The 22025-nt window shown below is 39.4% G+C and overlaps 1 protein-coding gene across 5 annotated transcripts; it reads right to left on the reverse strand.

Annotated features, from left to right (window-relative positions):
• Nucleotides 1-7590: 7590 nt before the first annotated feature.
• LOC122555812 (G protein-coupled receptor 35-like) lies at nt 7591-21114 on the reverse strand. 5 transcript variants are annotated; one of them, XM_043701976.2, is made up of 4 exons: nt 20981-21097; nt 17231-17349; nt 13967-14014; nt 7591-8785 (listed from the first exon to the last, which is right to left on the reverse strand). In XM_043701976.2, exon 4 carries the CDS (start codon nt 8769-8771, stop codon nt 7821-7823), a length of 951 nt encoding a protein of 316 aa, XP_043557911.1. In that variant the 5' UTR covers nt 8772-8785; nt 13967-14014; nt 17231-17349; nt 20981-21097; the 3' UTR covers nt 7591-7820. The 5 variants fall into 5 exon arrangements, with proteins under 5 accessions (XP_043557911.1, XP_043557912.1, XP_043557909.1 ...); XM_043701977.2 differs by having other exon boundaries at nt 7591-8788; XM_043701974.2 differs by lacking the exon at nt 17231-17349 and having other exon boundaries at nt 20981-21114.
• Nucleotides 21115-22025: the final 911 nt, after the last annotated feature.

The raw sequence follows: 22025 nt of genomic DNA on the forward strand, positions 1-22025 counted from the left end.
TATCAGAAAAGGCAACTAAATCTAAAGGTACTATAACTGATCAACACTGAGCTTTGCAATACAGTAGACAAGTTAATAGTACTAATACTTATACACTGGTGCCATATAATTGCCATTACAAAGATATGACTACATCATTACGAAGGCTAGAAACTGAACCTCTAAAGTTGTTTAATCTTTAGGAAGGACAGGTAAGATTGAAAAGGCAATGAAATGGCATTATTAGTAGAAGATGAAATGCATGCAAAAGTGAGAAAGGATATTGGCACAGAAAATCTAGGCGTGAAATCTGTCTGAGTGGAGCTAAGAAACAAGGAGCAGAAAGTATTAGTGGGAATTGTCTATAGGCTTCCAAACAGTAGTGGTGAGGTAAAGGTCTGCATTAAATAGGAAATTAGAGATGCATATAACAAGGATAATGCAGTAATCATGGATGATTTTAATCTACATATAGATTGAGCAAAACTTCAGTGGCAAAACTTTGGCAGATGAATTCCTGGAATGCATACAAGATGCATTTTTAGGCCAGTATGTAAACAAAATAATTTGAGGGCAAGTTATCCTAGATTTAAACTTTTGTAATAACAGCATGTTAGTTAATAATCATGATGTGAGATGTCCTTTAGGAAACGGTGAGCATAATATGATAGAATCCTTCATTAGATAGAAAGTGCAGTGTTCCAATCCAAATATAAGTCCCTATATCTAAACAGAAGTGCAAGGGGTGTGTTGGCTGCACTTGAATGGTAACTTCGTAAACAAAGTATGACAGTTGATCGGTAAGGGTTAATATTTGAAGACTAAATACACACAGTAGCTTGCAGCAATTATATATCACTTTCCGGTGAAAGAGCACAACAGGAAAAGAGCTAACAAAATAACTTCAATGTAGTTATTAGATCTAAAAATGAATCATTAAGGTCTCTGGGGAAAGTAACAAGCCTTAAAGCTGGGTGTACTTTGGAAATCAGCAAAGAAGGACCAAGAAGTTGATTAAGAGGAGAAAATAGGATGTCAGAGTGACTTTGTGAGAAACATTCAAATGCACTGTTAGTGTTTCTAGAAGTACATAAAAGGAAAGATATTAGTGAAGCCAAATGGTCTGGAATGGGAGAATTGACAATGAAGAATAAGAAAATGGCAGAGCAATCAAACATAACCTTTGTTCAGTCTTCACAGAAGAAGCCAAAAAGAAAACTTCCAAGAAATGCTGGGGAAGTAAAGAAGTAGGAACTGAAGGAAATTTGTATCAGTGAAAGGATAGTGCAAGAGAAACTAATTGGGCAGAAAGCTGATATCCCGAGTGTCTCATAACCAACGTTCCAAGATCTGAAAGGAGATGGCCATGGAAATAATTGACATGATTTATTTCCATCTTCCAAAGCTCAGCAGATTCTGGAGTAATGTTGTAGGTCGGTGGGTGGCAAATGTAACTGTTTAAAGAAGGAAGGAGTGAAAAAGCTAGGAATTATGCACTAGTTAGCTGAACACCTTAGTAAGGAAAATTAGGACACTTAAAAAATAAATATAGCATTATACAAAGTCAACATGGATTTATGAAAGAAAAATCATACTTACCAAATCTACTGGTGCCTTTTGGGCATGTAATGAACAGAATAGATGAGGGAGGCAAGTAGATGTGGTTTATTTGAATTTTCAGAAAGCTTTTGTTAAAGTTCCATTTAACAGATTATTGTACAAAATCATAGCACATGCGATTGATAATATACTGGCATTATTTGAGGATCAGTTGCCAACAGGAAACGGAGAATAGGAATAAATGGGAATACATGATTTTGGAGTTGATTGTGGTGATAAGTGGGGCTGGGGCTCTAAAGTTTCAGTACTTGGAGGCCTAGCTATTCCCAAAGTATGAAACATTTGGATGAGGGAATCAAGTATAATATTTACAGGTTTTGTTGATGACACAAAAACTATGTAGACGTGGTGAGGAGGATGTACAGAAGTTTATTGCACACAATTCTGGTCCCCCTGTTATAGGAAGGATATTGTTAATCTGGAAAGGGTGGAGAAAAAGATTTGCAAGGATATTGCAGAGACGGGTTGGTTTGAGTTATAAAGAGAGACTGGATAGCCTGGGGCTTTTCTCCCTGGAGCATCAGAGGCTGAGGGGTGACCTTATACAGGTTTATAAAATCATGCAAGGCATAGATGAGGTGAATAACCAAAGTCTTTTCCCCAGGGTGGGAGAGTTTAGAACTAGAGAACATAGGTTTAACATGAGAGGGGAAAGAGACCTGACAGGCAATTTTCTTTTCTCAGAGGATGGCGCATGGATGGAATCAACTGCTTGAGGAAGTGGTAGAGGTGGATACAATTACAACATTTTGAAAGACTTTTGGACAGGTACGTGAGGTTTAGAGGGGCATGGGCCAAACACTGGCAAATAGGACCTGTTCGGTTTAGGTTACCTGATCAGCTTGGAAGAGTTGGACCAAAGGGTCTGTTTCTGTGCAGTCTGGCTCTATAAGCTTCACAGCAACTTAGAAAGGTTGAATGAGTGAGCAAATACATGGAAAGTGCAGTATAATGTGGATAAATGTGAAGTTGTCCACTTCAGTAAGAAAAACATAATGCCAGAGTATTATTTAAATAATGCTGATTGGGAAAGTTTGATTTACAAAGGAGCGTCAGTGTCCTTTACACTGTTCACTGAAATCAAACATGCAAGTGCAGCATGCAGTTAGGAAGGCAAATAATATATTTGCCTTTATTGTAAGAGAATTTGAGCGTAAGAGCAAGGATGTGCTAGTACAACTGTACAGAGCCTTGGTCAGACCATTCCTGGAGTATTTCCAATTATTATCTCGCGGTTTGCTTTCACATGGCTGAGGGAATGACTAACTGCAAGAATTTGGCTGGTGTGGGCAAATGGATGAAGTTGCTGCCTGTCAGGGTAGTACCATAACTAGCCTGGCCCATCCAGGAACCCAACCATCACGTCAAATTATGGGCGTTTTAGAAAACAGACATTCACAGCAAATCTGAAATTTCCTTATTATCCAACCAATGTTTCAGTAATCTCCAGTATCCAGCCATTTCACTGACTTTTATCACTAAGGAAGAACCTAACAAATTTTAGACATAAGAAGTACATTAAGCGGTTTCACCCAGAAAACCATGAAGTTGAAACACATCACTGTATTAATCTGCTAACAGGTGTCCGTGGTGCTTCTAATGATCTACTGGCCTTATTGAGTCTGATTGAAGTTCAGTTGTTAAGCTGCTCTGAGGTTTGTAAAACAGGGATATGGAGAACAAGACATTTCCTTCCACTTTGTCTTGTTTATATAAACCAGACATGAGAATTGTCTTACAATGAAACATTATTTCTGCTCCCTGGGAGTTGTCACTCACTCACATGATTGTATGCCTTTGATTACAAGTCATCTGAACTCTGATGGAATGGAAACTGCTCTGGGTTACAAAGGCCAGAAGATTGTGAGTAGAGATTTGTTTGGTCACATAATGCCTTCAGTGATTTGATGAATCTTGTGATGCAGAAAGTTGGGGCAATGTCCTCTTACAGCAGCATCCTGTACATCTGATCTTTTAGCTCCTTGTGCCTGTGCCAGCTCTTTATTCAATGAGGGCAGCTCCAGCTCTGTCCCCTGAGCTCTGCACATTTTTCCTTTTCAACTATATCTCTCATTTTCTGTTGAAAGGTACAACTGAATTTTCTTCCACCATCTTTTTAGCTCATACATTCCAGATCACAACAATTCACTGTGCAAACAAATACTGTTCCCTGCTGCATTTTTTGAAAAGTTTTCGTAAGTATGTTACTGTCATTCTTACCAGTGGAAGTGGTTTCTCTCTTTCTACTCTATCAAAGCTGATTTTGTTCAGTTTTCCCTGTGAAAAGTGATAAAACTGCCTAATCATGCTTCAGAAGCATGTTTAACCATCTGTCTCTGCACTATAAAACTGAAGTTGTTGAGGGTCACTTGAGGTAACCTAGGAATGAGTTTGAGACTTAGAAAGTCTATACTGTAGTGATCTAGGCTGGTGATGGTTGTACAATCTCTGAAGGGGCGGTTCTCTGCTGATCATATTCTGACTGCTAACACATTCAGTCTGTGACATGTGTCTCGGGATCATGCCTGATATCCATCTTTCCCTGGTCTCCATCCTCCTATAAAACCTAGGAAGGTACATTCAATAATACACAGTTTAAGAGCATACATTCCAACAATAAAAAGCATTAGCCTTAAAATTGTCATTCATTCACTTGTTTCAGTTTATGAATGAAAATGGAAAGGAGAACCATATTTGTACTTTTACCACACTTTTTATTCAAGAATTCTTATCATAAAGGAGTGAAGAGAAACAAATATGGCTTAAAACAATAACAAAAGAAATCAAGATTGTATATCATTAACTGAGGCATATTTATAGTCACCATTCTCCTCCATCTTGGTATCAAAGACATGGATGTATGTTCAGTAAGCATGAGAAAGTACTTAAAGATTCAGCCAAACAGACAGAAATCTTGGGTAAAATATTTAAGGCTTCCCAAAAGAAGCATGAACATGTCACGCAGTGGGTGAACTTTTCTGGTCCTGGTGGTAGCAAGCCTGGAGTTATGAGCGCACTTAATCAGGCAGGGTGGTGCCACCTCCTTCCCACTTCTGTTCAAATACAGTTCTCGGCAGGAAGTCTCAAGCTTGTCCTTCCTATCTTGCCACTAACTTAGATTAGATCCCCCTATGGTGTGGAAACAGGTCCTTCGGCCCAACCAGTCCACACTGACCCTCCGAAGAAAAGCCCACCCAGACCCATTTCCCTCTGACTAATGCACCTAACACTATGGACAATTTAGCATGGCCAATTCACCTGACCTGCACATCTTTGGACTGTGGGAGGAAACCAGAGCACCCGGAGGAAACCCACACAGACGCGGAATGAATGACAGTCACCCGAGGCAGGAATCAAACCTGGGTCCCTGGTGCTGTGAGGCAGCCGTGCTAACCACTGAGCCACTGTGCCACCCCAAAGCAGCACCCTCACAGGGATTGAAACCGGGGCCCTCAGATTAAAAGTCGGATGCACTACCGGCTGAGTTATCCGGGCTCTGAAGCCCTTATGTGCTTAATTAATAATTATTTAAGGCTAATTCTTGCCTGGGCTGCAGAAATCTGAGCTCCAAGGGGGATGTAAAAGAGTCAGACTTTGTGACCAGTAAACCAGTGCAGGTTGCCTGTCAATTCAGGCGTCACTTGGTCTGTACTGGTTTCTGCACATACATGGACATAGGGTTGGCGAGTGGCTGTTGAAAACCATTCCTCAGTCCTTGTTTCTGGCACCCTGTACCCTCCTCCTTATCACATCTCCAGCCAAGCTTCTGATTGGATGGAACATCATGCCAAGTGGGATTTCTTCCTCTGGGGACTTGATTTCAGGGAAAGACCTGCTGTTCTCCAAACTGGAAAATAAGCTTGAACATCTCCCTCCTTTTCAGCAAACAAGCAGGGTATCTGATCGAGCAGGAGCTTCAGGCCAATGAGTTAAAGTGAAGAAACAAATTTTTTGTTTTGCTGTTTATCATAAGCACTGTGGTGAGATACTATTGAGTGTAAACCACTTCCTGGCTTCACAAATCAAGCAATAGTGTACACCATCGCTGAATACATTTACGAGTAGCATAAAGATGAAGAGGACTATGAGGTTGAAATTAAATCTTTTTTAAGCCACCCATTTTTAAAACAGTAGACAAAACAATAAATTAAACTTCCAAAATGACTGGCAGAGTTGTATTTCTGTGTTGGATGAATCTGAGTAAAGCCACTCGTCTGCCCATGTAAATGCCTGCTTTATCTCCATTACACTTTTCCTGTGAATTCTTTGAATGTGTTGCCTCTTTTTAAATCTATGTAAGTAAGTTCTGCAAATCATTGCCCCAGTTCCTACAGACTGGTATCTGCATCGCCATCACATTGAAAAAGTTTCTAGAAACTTGCCAAATATCATGTGTCTGTGATTAAGCACTGGAACTTTATCCCTTGCACCTCCTGCAGCCTTTCATCCCATCAGCCAACTCCCCTTATTTAGTTCTACCCTTACATATCCAGACATAGCCTAAAAAACTCCTTTATTGTCTTTATCTCCTCCCAAACATACACACTTTCCTCTGGAGTTGCTCCAGGATTTATGCTTAACTAGCACCTGTTTCTTATCTAGATGCTGCCAAAGACACAATATCAGGATTCAAAATGCGCTGATAATATCCAGTTCTATCATGTGATATCTCTTTTTCAAATCCCTCATTAACTCTATTTTGTTGGACTACAAGTTCCACATTCAGTCTGGAACCCCTAATTAAAACTAGGAAGCTCAAAGACATTGACTTTGTTCATTCCCTCTCTATCAATTCTATGATGGGAATACATTTGGAATACTGCATGCAGTTCTGGTCGCCACATTACCAAAAGGATATGGATGCTTTGGAAAGGGTGCAGAGGAGGTTCACCAGGATGTTGCCTGGTATGGAGGGCACTAACTATGAAGGGAAGTTGAGTAGATTAGGATTATTTTCATTAGAAAGATGGAGGTTGGGGGGGGGGGGGGGGGGTGTGTGGTGGAGGTGGCTGATTGAGGTCTACAAAATCATGAAGGGTATAGGCAGGGTGGATAGCAAGAAGGTTTTTCCCAGAGTGGAGGACTCAATTACTAGGAGAGTCATGGGTTCAAGATGAGAGGGAAAAGGTTTACAGGAAATATGTGTGGCAAGTTTTTTACGCAGAGGGTGGTGGGTGCCTGCGGCATGTTAGCATCATTTATGATATATTTAGGCAGATACATGAATGGGCAGGGAGCAGAGGGATATGGATCCTTAGAAAGTAGGGAACAAGTTTAGATAAAGGATCTGAATCTGTGCAGGCATGGAGGGCTGAAGGGCCTGCTCCTGTGCTGTAATGTTCTTTGTTCTTTGTTGTTTGACTCCAGCTCCCTTTCCAACCACCCTCTCAAACTGATCCACACTGTTGTCAATTGTGTATTCCATTAAACCTGGATTTCAGTTTGAGACAACCGATCTCCTGCCTATCACCAACATTTCCTATTACCCCTGCTGTAACCTTGTCTATCTTGACACTTGTCCTTCCCTTTCTGTTTCTAAAGACTTCATCCTTCCTTTACATCCAGGTCAGATCAATCCAATGCTTCTTTGGTTCCCATCTTCCAATAAAATACAATTCAAAACCCAACCATACCAAGTCCCTATCATTCATCATCTCTGCCCTTGACTGGGATCAGCTTCTGATCCACAAGTGCCTTACCAAGAAAATTCAATTTGTTGTTTAATCCTCCTTTTTCTCTAAAATCCATTCCACAATATTCAAACATGCTGCATTCCTCCAATTCTGGAAAATTAACCCTTTTCCTCCTTTCTTTCCTCTTATCCTATTTTAAGACCTGCCTTTTTTGTAAACACACTGTCAAAAATGGAAGCACAATCTCTACATTAGGTACCAAACTTTTCTCACCTTAAGTGCTCAATGTTTCAAGTGCTGCAATACTGATTATACTATTAGAGCATGATTGAGAACAGAGTAAAACTCTACACAATAGTCAGCTTCCAGTCTTTATTAAATACCAAGCTGTCAGCGTGTCATTCAGTGTAAATAAAAGGATGTAAAGCCGGGAAGGAATGCTTGTTGGAAAAGTTTCTGAGGTTTTCAGAGTTTTATAATCAAATAATGTAAGCATAACAGCAGATTACAATTACGTAACTTAGCATATGTTTCCAAGGACAATTCTATATGCATCAGGAATTAAACTCTAAGTAGGCAGCTCTTCCACTAGTCAGATCTCCACAGTGAGAGAAATGTCATGTTCTGATCATTATCAGTGCCATTTGGCTGATGATTTTGATTTTTATAAAGTTCAGATGCTTCAGTGGCAACAAAATAAAAGCAAAATCCGTCGAGGCAGCAGTTGATGTTGGCTATGCATTCTGTCATTTGATGGAAGGGGCACACCTGACGCAGCACAGTACAATCCACTTGCATGTGGCTCATCACAACTTGAACAAAAACTATTATGTTGAAAGGCAAAAAGCAAACAATAAAGACTACAGCATTTGCAACAATGATTCGCATTGTCTTCCTCATGTTCAAGCCTCCTGGGTTTGATATGTTTCTTTGCTGAAGTGATTTGATAATTCCGAATGAGCAAACAGCCACAATGATCAGTGGAATAGCTAAATGTAATATTAAATTTGGAATAACATAAACGCTTTTGCTGTATGCCTTTGCAATGCAGGTTATGTCTGAGTCTGTTCCACTGGTTTCATTGTGTGAAAAATGATACACAACTGAAAAACTAATGGTCCACACAATTGTAAAAATCCAGACCACAGCAGATACCACTGCTGCTTTTGTTGGTGATCTCAGTACCATTGCCTTAAATGGATATTTTATTGCAATGTACCTGTCTATACTTATGCAAGTAATAATAAATATGCTGATGCATATATTGATTCTGTACAGAATTTTAATCACTATACATGAAGTCTTATTAACATAAGTGTATTGATAACTGTAAATCTTGAAAGGCAAAGTAACAAGCACCACAAGGTCAGAAATAGCTAGGTTTGTCATATAAATTGTCGTTTCTGTCCATTTTTTAAATTTGCAGCAGTATGTTTGCAAGGCCAATGCATTGAGTATTAATCCAACGATAAGAGCAGGAATGTAGAGCACGAGCTGAAACCATTTGATACTTTCATGCACCTCACAGCTGCAGTTCATATTTGCGTGCTGATCTGCTTTAAAAGAAAATGTACAACAAAAAAGGGTATTTCATTAAATCTGTACCACCAATATTCAAATTGGAATGCTTAGTGCAAATCTTATCAGAGAAATTGTCCAATTAGCTCATTAAAGGAAGACTTTGAGAACCCACAACATTAAATGGAAGTGTAATTGAAAAGACATAGTAGAATGGTTAGCAAGGCTAGATCTCATGAAATACAGGGAGAACTAACCATTTGGATACAGAACTGGCTTGAAGGCAGAAAACAGAGGGTGTTAGTGGAGTGTGCTTTTCATACTGGAGGCCTGTGATAAGTGGTTTGTCACAAGGATCAGTGCTGGGTCCACTGCTTTTCATTATTTATAGAAATGATTTGGATGTGAACTTAGGAGGTATGGTTGGTAAGTTTGCAGATGATGTCAAAATTGGAGGTGTAGTGGACAGCGGAGAAGGTTCCCTCAGACTACAATGGGATCTTGATCAGATGGAGCAATGAGCTGGGGAGTGGAAGATGGAGTTTAATTTAGATAAACACAAGATGCTGCATTTTGGGAAAACAAATCAGAGCAGGACCCATTCACTTAATGGTAAGGTCCTGGGGAGTGTTGCTGAACAAAGAGACCTTGGAGTTAACATTCCTGGTTCCTTGGTAGTGGAGTCACAGGTAGATAGGATAGTGAAGAAGATGTTTGGTATGTTTTTTTTTATTAGTCAGAGCATTGAATATAGGAGTTGGAAGGTCATATACAGGACATTGGTTAGGCCACTTTTGGAAAATTGTGTGCAATTCTAGTCTCTCTCCTATTAAAAGAATTCAGAAAAGATTTACAAGAATGTTGCCACGGTTGGAGGATTTGAGCTACAGGGAATGGCTGAATTGGCTGGGGCTGTTTCCCTGGAGTGTTGGAGGCTTAGAAATTTATAAAATCATGAGAAGCATGGGTAGGATAAATAGACAAGGTCTTTTCCTGGGGTGAGTCCAGAACTAGAGGGTATAGGTTTAGGTGAGAGGGGAAAAATGTAAAAAGGGACCTAAGGGGCAACATTTTCACACAGAGGATGGTGCGTGTATGGAATGAACTGACAGAGGAAGGGGTAGAGGTTGGTAAAATTACAATGTTTAAAAGGCATCAGGATGTGTATGTGAATAGAAAGGGCTTGGAGGGATATGGGCCAAGTGCTGGCAAATGGGAGTAGATTCGGTTAGGATATCTGGTCAGCATGGATGAGTTGAACTGAAGGATCTATTTCTGTGCTGTACGTTTCTATGACTCTTTGACATGGGAATAATATTCACTGAAACCTAGGTAGATAATTCTTTGCAATTAAAGTAAACTTTGCCTACAGCATTGAAATATGATTTAGAAACTTACCACTTGGAAATCAGATTGCAATTTGACACAGGTGGTCATCTCCTTCTGTTTAGGTTTCCAAATGGAACAATTTAATATGAAGCCAAGTTTAAAAGGTTTCCAGAAAGACAATTATATGGATTGAGACCTTTTGATACTCTTCAAAATATTATGATAAGGGAGGTAATGCTCCAGTCAGCCCTTTTCAACAATGAAAATGAGGTTATTTTGGATTTATCTTCATTCAGAGTCGAAACTCAGGTTTTTCATCTGTGCATCACAATCTGCACATGTCAACTTAGAACAACTTCTTTTCTAAATCCACTTAAACACATGATCTATTAAATTATCACCATCAAATATTAGTACTGGCTGCTTCTACATGATAGTATCTGCCAATATCTGACATGAAGGTATTACAGATCTACAGATTACAGATTTACAGATTACATTACAGTGTGGAAACAGGCCCTTCGGCCCAACAAGTCCACACCGACCCGCCGAAGCGAACCCACCCATATCCCTACATTTACCCCTTACCTAACACTACGGGTAATTTAGTATGGCCAATTCACCTGACCCTGCACATCTTTGGACTGTGGGAGGAAACCGGAGCACCCGGAGGAAACCCACGCAGACACGGGGAGAACATGCAAACTCCACACAGTCAGTCGCCTGAGGCGGGAATTGAACCCGGATCTCTGGCGCTGTGAGGCAACAGTGCTAACCACTGTGCCACCGTGCTGCCCACAAATTGTATGTATACAATTCTTTGGAGGGGGCAGCATTTGCATGTTTGCAATACCACACAATTTTCCACTTACATAACAACCTAATGTGTGGGTTGATATTGGTAACTAGGGCAAACCAGTGGAAACTTAAGTTTTGACCTGAATTTCCCAAAAGTGTTCTTGGTAAGTAGCTATTTGGATATGCACTGCCTACTGTTATCATTGTGTGCTGCTTCTGCCTTAGATGAATGAAAACATTCCCAGAAGCCCCTCTATTGATAGGTGCTGGTGTTTAGATACAGTGTAAATCCAATAAAGCAGCTTGTGTTTTTAAGGACTGATTGTGATCTCTTCAAGCAGGTGTTTATGATCTCAGATGCAGTTTGCAGCGGTACTGCCATTTTCGCCCAAAAATCCTCTAAGGTCAGAAGGCATTCAGAAGTTGCTGGCTCAATGTTTTGTGTTGTTAAATACTTTAAGACAATGGCACAGGAGAAGAGAAAAGCTGAAATATTTTAATAGAGCGAGATTATGTGGTGCCTGAATGAATGTGGCAGTAGATGTCATTATATCGCTCAACTGGAATAGGATAGAAGTTATAATTGACAAGAAAAAAAATGCAAAGCTATAGAAAAAGCAGTGGGACTAATTAGTAGACACGACCTGGAATATTGTGCACAACGTTAGTTTCCTTATCAAAGGAAGAATGTATTTGCAAAGAGAGTGTAGAATGTAAGCTGACTTGAGTAATTTCTGCAATAAATGTTTGATTAGATTAAGCCTATTTTCTATTGAGTTTTGAAAAAAATGTCTGGTAATGTTGTTCAAACACATAACATTTTGAGAGAGTGTGATAGAGTAAGTGCTGAGAAACACTTCTTGCCTGAAGAGTTAGAACATATTGCTATGCTATCAGGCTTAGTGGTTGCTAATCTAAGACAGAGATGAAGAGGCATTTATTCACTCAGAGGGTTGTGAGTCTTAGAAATTCCCTGCCTCAGAGTTCTGAATAGTCATTCGTTGCATTTATTCAGCTATGTTTATTGAGCCAGATAGGAAAGAGGTACTTTCACAGGCTTCCTGGCAAAGTATGGGTTAGTTCCAGCTTGGCCTTCCAGTCCTCAAACATGAGGATTTACCATGTTGCAGGCCAATTTGGCCTTTCGAGAACCCATATCCTGCTAGTGGCATGGTAATGAGGCCTAACACTCACAATGGATATCCTGCTAGCGCTAACAAGTGTTTGCCCAGCATATTCAGCTAGTTGGCAGGCCAACATCTATCTCAATACTCTGATAACATCAATTCTATAATGTAATCAATTTGTGAAGAAAGCCATTTTGTTGAAAGTCATTTGTACTATGTAAGCTAGCAATTTCTGAAAATAGTAACATTCATGGAATGGAGGGTTCTAACAGGTTTGTTACATTTGAAAGTTCCAATACATTAGTCACATATTAGTCACATTCAGTGCTGCCTAGGAATAAAGCAGGGCTTGTTGCAAGTTTACAACAGGATCATTTCAAGGATTAGTGAGCAATCAGTTTTATCAATTGGTTGGAGGTGGTTAACAGTCAGTCAGGTATTTGGGAGCAAGGAAAAGAGGCTCCCTAGGAAAAGATGGTGCTGAAGAAGTCTCAGGAGGTGAAGTCACGTTTGTGGTTAGGGCTCAGGAAAATCCCTTGGCGCGGTGGGACTTGGAAGAAGCCATGTGCCATTAATAGTTCAGTGCAGCTGAGCATGAGGATTAAAGAAATGACATTTGCTTTGTTCAGTTCAGCAAGATTAGAACTCAGCAAAATGAAGTGATTGCACCAGTTCAATGAAGCTAACTGTCTGTGGATAGCAGAAATTGTGTCTGTGACTAGGTGCTGGAGTGCCGTTTCCAGAATTTGGGGGAGTGTCACCCCGGTTTTGAAAATGAATCATCAGAATGTTAACATTTGTGGATGCTGCTGAGGGTGTTCTAAAGTTAGGCCTTTGAAAATGAATGAGGAAGAATTCTTTCTCAGGTTTTTAAGAGATTCAGTGATTCACCATACCACTAACATGTGGAGGTTGCCGCAATGTAAGTGGGACCCGTCTTGATTTCACTTGCAATTGCTCTACTGTGGGTGTTTGATCACAATGTGTCTGTTACCCACATTTATCTCAGTTTAGTTCTAATTGGGTGTTAAAATATTTTAAAATTGTTCATATAGTAGATTGCATTATTGTTCAACATTTGTGTAGTAACATTTATTGTTTGTTCAAAACTGTGGAAGGCTGTGGCTTTATTTTCTTAGTAAGTACTTGGGAGCTCACACGTTATCAATTTTAGAAAAAAGGTATTGGTCCCAAGCCAGCTGGTAATGTAGATTTGACAGTCAGTTTTGGGGCGATAACATAGTCCAGAGTTAAAATTTGATGGATAGGTAAAGAAGAAATTGAAATGAATGGCACCAAAGTGGGATTCAGTATGGCCAAAGAAGGAAGCATTTGAAATTTCTGACTTGCTTTACTGAACAGAGATAAGTATCCAACAATTGTTATCTCTCTGACAACCCTGGAAAAAGGACAATTGTGACACATTGGCTGAGGGTGAATTGTATGCAATGATACAAGTAACACCACACTTATGCATCTGAGCAAATATTAGGGTTTGTTTCAGACAGAAGAAAATATTTAACAAATGCTAACACATCAGTTAATATAGGGCATACTTAAAACTGTTGGTGATTATTACTGTATTAGAACATAGAATATAGAATAGTACAGCACAGGGGAACATTATAATGTAAACCTGGTGTTGTTCAAGTGGCCATTGCCATTAAGACCGTTGTTACTATTTCAGTAAAATACTCATGGCTTAACGCAGGATGCTGCTTGTTTGGCACCTTACCCATGCTCTACAACAATACATGTTAATCACTCATAATTTATTAATAACATGTAACACGTAAGTTTATGTTTAAACCAATTTTCAGCTCATTTCGTTTTTACAGATAGCTAGCAATAAGCTGAATTTGTTCCTTCTGTGCTGAAACCATTCCACAATTCTATTATTGTATATCTTGTACATAAATCACCCGATACCACTGCGATTTTCTCTTAAAAGTGCATGCTTACCGTTCAAAGAACTCGAGGAATGTTTTCAGAATTGGATCCCTCTTCTATCTACGGAAACAATGGATTGAAATGAAAGGATGATTATGAGTTTTTTGGACTTTGTACAAGTATGTGCTTATGGCATTTCCACAGGGCAGAATTGGGGGTGAAGGTGGGACTAGAAGTGCTCTCACAATATCATGATGCAACTTTTCTGAAAGGTCAGTGGAAAATTTGCAGACCACTTCTCTTCAGATTTCAATAATCTGCTCATTTCAGGAATCAGTCATGGACCTTAAAATCAGTCGAATCTTACAGTCAGCAGTTCATCACAAAATCATGTGGGTCATGGAAGCACTATTCTGAAGGGTGAGAGAATGCATTCACATTGAGATCAGTGCTCATACTAATGGCAAAGGTGATATTGAGCTTTGCCTTTATTGAGGGATTCTCCGAGGTCAGTAGTCAGTACCAACTCCATGGAGAGTTGTAAGTTATCAACTAAATCTGAGGGGTACTGGGGCTGAGAGCTTAATGCAGTTTAAGGGTAACATTCAAATCAAGGGAGTTTGCATCTGAATTGAGTAAGGATTGGGCAAAAGTATGAGGTTTTTGGGTGATTTTTTTTCTAATACATAGTGGTGACCTTTGTTTTGGGGAGAAGTGAAGATTAAATCATGGAGGAATTTAAATTGGACAGATCAGTCAAGGTGTTGTGTCATTTTTCCTAGCTGAGAATTTCAGGACGCTTACTTCAATAAATGGGTTTGTAGTTCTGCCACAGCCTATATCGGTGTGATTTTGCTCTTTTTAAAAACCCTGAAGTCCAAGAACCATTGTAAAAGGGGAACCAAAATTGGAACCATTTATATGTCCATAAATAATATGTACTCATTCCCCAAATGGCAGCCGAAAGATCAACTTCATGTCCCCCTAATGACAATTAGATCTCAACCCTTTCTATCTATTTCAAGTAATTTATGTAATTGTAAATGCTATCTGCATTCGGAAAAAGAACCTTTAGCTGTTTCTTTTAGAAATATCTTTTGCAAGGACCTTAGTTGCTGATGCATTATGAGCCAAATCTTCCAGTCCGTGTCAGAACTCCAGTCTCTGACACTGAACAGATAAATAAGCTATCCAGTTACCTTGTCCTGATTTTTCTGGTCAGTTTTCCAAAATTCCTTCCATGCACAAAACCCCAAGGCATCAGCGAAAGGACTCCACAGAGTAACCATGCCTTCTATACTGTATTCTGGTCAGGAACCGTTTAAATGTACCACTGTGTTGATGTGAGCGTATGAATGAATTGGGAGCAAGCACGCAAGGGGTTCTGGTGGCAGCTGGATGCATGACAGATGGTTGAGGTTTGTTCAGGGCTCAGGGGGAATCATGGGGTCAGGAGGAAGTTGTAGGATGGAGCTGTCTTTACCCGAATTACTACACTATTCTACTATCTTTATTTTTCTCTTTAGGTTCCGCAATCGCTCTTCAGCTAAACAATACCAGTCTCCTCTTTTCGTTGAAAGCCTTATCCATAATGCTAGTTTTATGTTTCACCAGGGCAGCAATCCCACCCTCGTTTAAGAGGAGCTTATCCCTATAGAATAGCTTCCTCCTTTCCAAGTACTGGCAATAGGACCCCATGAATCAAAACCTTTCCTCACACACCATGCCATTCATTGTTTGTCCAACCTGCAGTTCTTGTTCTCATCTACATGGGCAGCACACTTACCTGTTGGTCAATGGCTGAGCTGTCTCCATCATTACACTACGGTCTGGATCGTCATATTTGCCTGACTCACAGTCACACTACCCCGTTCCCCAACTATGGAACCGCAACAAAGTTTCAATCAACCTTAGGGGTTTGACTGCGTTCTGGAACAAAGTATTTAGTTAACCCTCTTCCTTTTTGATGTCAAACAATGTCTGTAACTCAGACTCCAACGCAGCAATTCCAGGTCAAAACAGCTGAAGTCATGGACAGTCATAGAAGAGAACAGCAGGAGTAGGCCATTTTAGCCTTCGAGTCTGCTTCAAATTTAATTCCGAACATGCCTGATCATCCAGGTTAATACTCTAATCCCAACTCCCCCCTATATTCCTTGATCCTTTTATCCGCAAACACTGTATCAACCTCCTTCTCGAAAGAACATAATGTTTTTGCCTCAAACACTTTCTGTGGTAGTGAATTCCACCACTCTCTGGGTCAGAAATTTCTCCTCATCTCCTCATCTAAAAGATTTACCTCTTCTGCTTAAACTATGATGTCTGGCTCTAGACTGCCCCTTCTTTGAGAACCTCATTCCTGCATCTAACCTGTTACAATTTTATAGGATTCGATGAGGTTCCCCCCATTATTCCTTTAGTCCTAACCAAATGCATTTCTCCCCATACATCAGTCTGGTTAACTCAGGAATCAATGTGGTAAACTTTCACTGCATTCCCTCTATAGCAAAAACATTCTTCCTTTGATAAGGAGACCAAAACTGCAGTGTGGCCTCACCAAGGCTCTGTATAATTGCAGTAAGGTATCCCTGTTCCTGTTCTCAAATCCTCTTGCTATGAAGGCCAATGCACAGTTTGCCTTCTTTACTGCCTGCTACACCGGCATGCTTACTTTCAGCAACTGTTTCATGAGGACACTTAGGTCTTGTTGAACATTTCCCTCTCTCAGTTTACAGCCATTCAAATAATGCCTTCCTATTTTTGCTACCAAAGTGGAGAACCTCACATTTTTCCACACTATATACTGCACCTGCCATGCATTTGTCCACTCACTCAGCTTGTCTAAATCACAGTGTGACATCACTGCATCCTCTTCACAGCTCACTCACCACCCTGTTTTGTGCAAATTTTGAGACATTGTTAGTTCTCTCATCTAAATCATTAACATATATTGTGGATAGCTGGGGTCCTAGTGCCAATCCCTGTAGCATCCCTCTAGTCACTGTTGCCATTCGGAAAATGACACATTTATTCCTGCTCTTTGTTTCTTGTCTGCTAACTAATTTTCTACACTGCCAAACCTCATGCCCTTTAGTTTTACATATTAATTTTTTATGTGAGACTTTGTCAAAAGCCTTCTGAAAGTCAGCACTCACTCACCTCAGATATAGTTGTCCAGCATCACAATGTATTCACAAATTGCTACATGATGCAGTCACAGCACACCCTGACATGTCTGTCTCAATTTATTTATGTCATCACTTAACTAGTTACTGATTTTGCAAAGAAAGAGCATCTTATAGTTCATAAGCTTGGAAGCAGAAGAAGAACTCTCACCTAACTACTGAAGGTGAGACAAAATAACAGATCCTCCTTCCAATTCTGTACCAATTTCGTACTTGGACCAAATTCCTGATGAAGCACTTGCGTTCACCAAACATGCTATTTCTATATTTCTGTTGGCAAAACAAAATGTCAGTGACAAAGGCTTTCTGCTTGCTCGCATGTAAATGGTTCCAGGTCGATGAACAGCTTGTGGGTGTGAACAAGAGAGCTTTTGGATCTTTGGAAAATAATATGTTGTCTTTGTCGTTGCATTGAAAAGCATCTAAAACTTGAAGAAAGTTAGTTGATTTTATTTCACCAGTCACTGTAAATTCTGGTTTTTAACCAATAAGTGAGAGATTTCAATGTTTGTGAACCAATTGCTGTGTGCCTCCTATAAGGAAGGGAATGCATCTGAAGAGAGTGAAAGAGATCAACAAACAAACAGTCCTGACAAACCAAAAGGATCATCTCAGTCAACCCTGTGGATAGGAGCCATGGAATTGTCTTCCCATTGTCCATGCATCTCAAACAACAATTTTTGGAGTCATAGATTCAAAGAGTCATAGAGCAGTACAGCACGGAAGCAGACACTTCGGTCCAACCTGGCCAGATATCTCAAACAATCTAGACTCATTTGCCAGTATTTGGCTGTATCCCTCTAAATCTTTCCTATTCGTACACCAATCCAGGTACCTTTTAAATGTTGCAATTGAACTAGCCTCCACTACTTCCTCTTGCAGCTCATTCCATACACACACAGTCCTCTGTATGAAAAAGATGACCCTTGGGTCTCTTTTAAATCTTTCCCCTCTCACCTTAAACCTATGCCCACTAGTTTTGGACTCTGCTACCCTAGAGAAAAGATCTTGGCTATTCACCCTATCCATGCCTCTTATTATTTTGTAAATTTCTATAAGGTCACCCCCTCAATCTCTGACACACCAGAGAAAACAGCCCCAGCCTTTTCAGCCTCTCACTATTGTTCAAGCCCTCGAACCCTGGCAACATCCTTTTAAATCTTTTCTGAATCCTCTCAAGTTTTGTAACATCCTTTCGACAGGAAGGAGAACAGAATTGCACACAATATTCCTAAAGTGGCCTAATCAATGTCCTGTGTAGCTGCAACATGACCTTCCAAGTCCTACACTCAATGCACTGACTAGTAAAGGTAAGCATACCAAACACCTTCTTCACTATCCTGTCTCCCTGCAACTCCACTTTCAAAGAACTGTGAACGAGCAATCCAAGGTCTCTTTGTTTAACAGTACTACCCAGCATCTCACCGTCAAGTGCATGAGTCCTGCCTTGATTTGCCTTTCCAAAATGCATCACCTCACATTTATCTAAATTACCTAAATTAAACTCCATCTACCTTTCCTCAGCCCACCAGTCCATCTGATCAAGGTCCCTTTGTACTGTGAGGTTATCTTCTTGGCTGTCTACTACACTTCCAATTTTGGTGTCATCTGCAAACTTACTAGCCATCCTTCCTATACTTACATTTAAATCATTTATATAAATGAAAAAAAGCAGTGTATCCAGCACCAATCCATATGGCACACTGTCGGTCATAGGCCTCCAGTCTGAAAAACAATCCTCCACCACCACCCTCTGTGAGAGAAAAATATCCAAATAATATTAAAATATAGTTACCCGAGTCCCAAATGTGTGAAACTCATAGAGGTCGAAACAAATCTAAAATTTCTGTTTAATGCATAGGTATGTATGGTAATTTTTAGATCATGTGATCAGGGGGCCAGCCACTCCTATTTGAATTCCCAACTTTGGTATAAGGGCTACCTGTTATAATGAAGGTGTCTATTCAAATATATGGTATGGTGTTGATCTGGATAGTTGGACCTTACGTCTCAGCAATGTTTTGTTTATAGTCAAAGTTAAGGTTCAAGCAAGATGACAGGCCTAATATTCTTCTATCTAATTGTAGTTTTAATTATTGGGTGCTTCTAATGTATGTTTATGTATAATGTAGTAGAGATAATAATAAAATACCTACTTTTAGGTGCTTGTATTTTCTTATCACCACTTTCACATTATTGTTGAGGATTTCAACCATATTGCTTTTGCACACTAGTTAAAATATTACTTCTCTGTGAGTTTTTCAGAAATATAACTTTTTAAAGGATTTTATGATGGGCAATGGCAATATTACACATTTTTAGAAACCTGCATTAAAAGTTACATTTTTAAATCTTGACCTGAGTCAAAATGGACCCTGACGTTTTACAACTACATTGTTTGTCAAGCTTCCAGAAGGTTCCAAGTAGATTATAAATGGATCAACTTTTTCTATGGTTTTGGCAGGCAAGAAAAGGTGGCCAACGTGTAATTGGACTTAGACAAAGCAGTGAATCAGTTTGAGATAAGGCAACTTATGATCCTTACCATTGAACCAATTTTGGATCCAACTTCTCTTTTGCCTATGTGTTCAATTTATTTTCCTGACTAGTCTGCCATTGGGTCCTTGTCAAAAACTTTGCTAAAATCCATCTGGTCTGCCGACAATGTTCTATTTCCATTGATTGTTCTTGTTACCATCTCAAAACAGTCTATCATATTAAACAGTTGTGACAAACCTATGCTGACTGCTCATGATTAATCTGTACTTTTCTAAATGACAATTTATATTGACCCACAGAATGTTTCCAGCAATTGCCCACAAGGTCAGACTGGCTGATTTGCAATTACTCCTTGCCTGCCTTTTTACACATGATTGCATTAACAGTCTTCCAGTCCTCCAACATCATACCTGTAACCAGACAGGATAGGATAATTATGGTTAAAGCCTCCATTATTTCCAAACTTGCTTCACCAAGAAACTTGGAATGCTATCTTCCAAGCTTTAATTCCTTTTCCATTGTTCCTGGAACCACATAAGATCATCCTTGTCCCATTCCTCCAATGGAATAGAAATGAAGTCTCCTTAGATTGAAACTGAGACAAATTTCTTGGGACTGAACGGGTAAGAGTTTTTAAAATTCTTTTATATTTTTACTGCTATGCCAAGTCGAGGGTGTTTAATGCTGGCATTATGTTACTGGAATTGATTTTTTTTATTATACAGTCGTAGAGGCATAGAGATATGCAACATGGAAACAGATCCTTTGTCCAACTCATCCAGGCCAAAAAGGTATCCTAAATTCATTGCTCAGAACAATAATTCCCACCTTAAATGGGATTATTGAATACAACTTTAGAAAATAATTTCTTTAGTCCCTGAGTTGTGGAAGCATGTAGGTTCAAATTTCATTTTGAAAAAGAACTTAAAAAAGTAAGGTAACATTTCTGTACAATGCTGACATGGTGCTGTAGTCTTAAACAGAAATTTTATCCACTTGCTCAAGAGCTGGTGAACATTCACATGCTATCATTTAAACTATAAATTTAGGTAGGTTGATCTCTAATCCTCTCTCAATCATTTGCCAAAAGCAAGTTTTCATTTACTTCTTTATTTATTGCTCAGTGGTCTTTGCTGTTCATAAAATTGACTGCCACGCCTCAACAACTGCATTTTGAAAATAATTATTTTGTTGTTAAATGCTTTGGGGCATCCTAAAGACATGATAAAGTGCTGCAAGATTGCTAGCCTTGATTAGAAAGTAACATACAGATATAATTATGTGCTCAGGTTTCATCTGCAAACCTTCAGATTCTCACATTACTTGATTACAGAATTAGAGTTTCCAGCTGCTATATTTTAGAAAAAGAATGTTCATTGAAATATATCTAGAAATTACTCACCAGTCAGCAGTAAGACTTATTGGAACAAATCATAATCCTTGTTTAATTGCTGATTGTTCCATAGAAATATCCGATTTACCACCACACCTTAAATCAAGAAATGTCGTCAATGTCGAGCAAGAGAGCAAGTTGCAAAAATACAGGAAATACAACCCACGTGAGATGAGATACTAAGAATTCAATAAATGCATTCTTAACCTTTCATTAAAAGACTGCCAGTTTAAGATTTACAGCAGGGTTTGAAGATATAATCAGTAGGAAATGGTGCCCTTGAATATGTTATATATCTGAGACATTATTTATAACTTAAATATCAAAGCATCAAAAATGTACAGAACTTAGGAAACGTTACAGAGAAAAGAAGAGTAGAGTATATGAAAATGGTTGAGAATATGATGCAACTTTTAGTCTCAAGATTCTGTGCAATCAGGGTCCAATGGGTGGTAATAGGATACTGAGTGAGGGTGTGGGTACCACAATTTTGGGGTTGACATCAGAAGTGACAGGCATCAATACATTTGAATAAGATGTAATACGCAAGAAACAATAAATAATATTTCTTCAAGCAAAACTGAAAGATTGAACAGGTGGGAATTCTTTTAGTGGAAAACGATAGCTAGTGATATGCTATTGCTGATCACACAAAAGGCAGAACCAAGTCTTTGTCAGTCCTGTCAAAGTGCAGTGTCTATGCTTAATGCTATTTCAATTTGATTTTTTTTTATTACATTCCCTACAGTGTGGAAACAGGCTCTTTGGCCCAACAAGTCCACACCAATCCTCTGAAGAGCAACCCACCCAGACCCATTTCTCTCTGACTAATGCACCTAATACTATGGACAATTTAGAAAGGCCAATTCACCTGATCTGCACATCTTTGGACTGTGGGAGAAAACCAGAGCAAACTCTTGCAGACACAGGGAGAATGTGCAAACTCTACACAGTCACCCAAGGCTGGAATCGAACCTGAGTCCCTGGTGCTATAAGGCAGCAGCGTTGATCACTGAGCCACCAGGCCAATTGATTCAACATGTGTCTTGCATAA

Source organism: Chiloscyllium plagiosum, unplaced genomic scaffold (genome assembly GCF_037043375.1).
Source record: "Chiloscyllium plagiosum isolate Xiang-an unplaced genomic scaffold, Cpla_swu_hap1 HiC_scaffold_13, whole genome shotgun sequence".
In the NCBI taxonomy this organism is placed as follows: domain Eukaryota; kingdom Metazoa; phylum Chordata; class Chondrichthyes; order Orectolobiformes; family Hemiscylliidae; genus Chiloscyllium; species Chiloscyllium plagiosum.

Bases quoted from the DNA above. Each gene is read 5' to 3' on its own strand.
- LOC122555812 (XM_043701974.2), bottom strand. From the start codon at position 8,771: ATGAACTGCAGCTGTGAGGTGCATGAAAGTATCAAATGGTTTCAGCTC.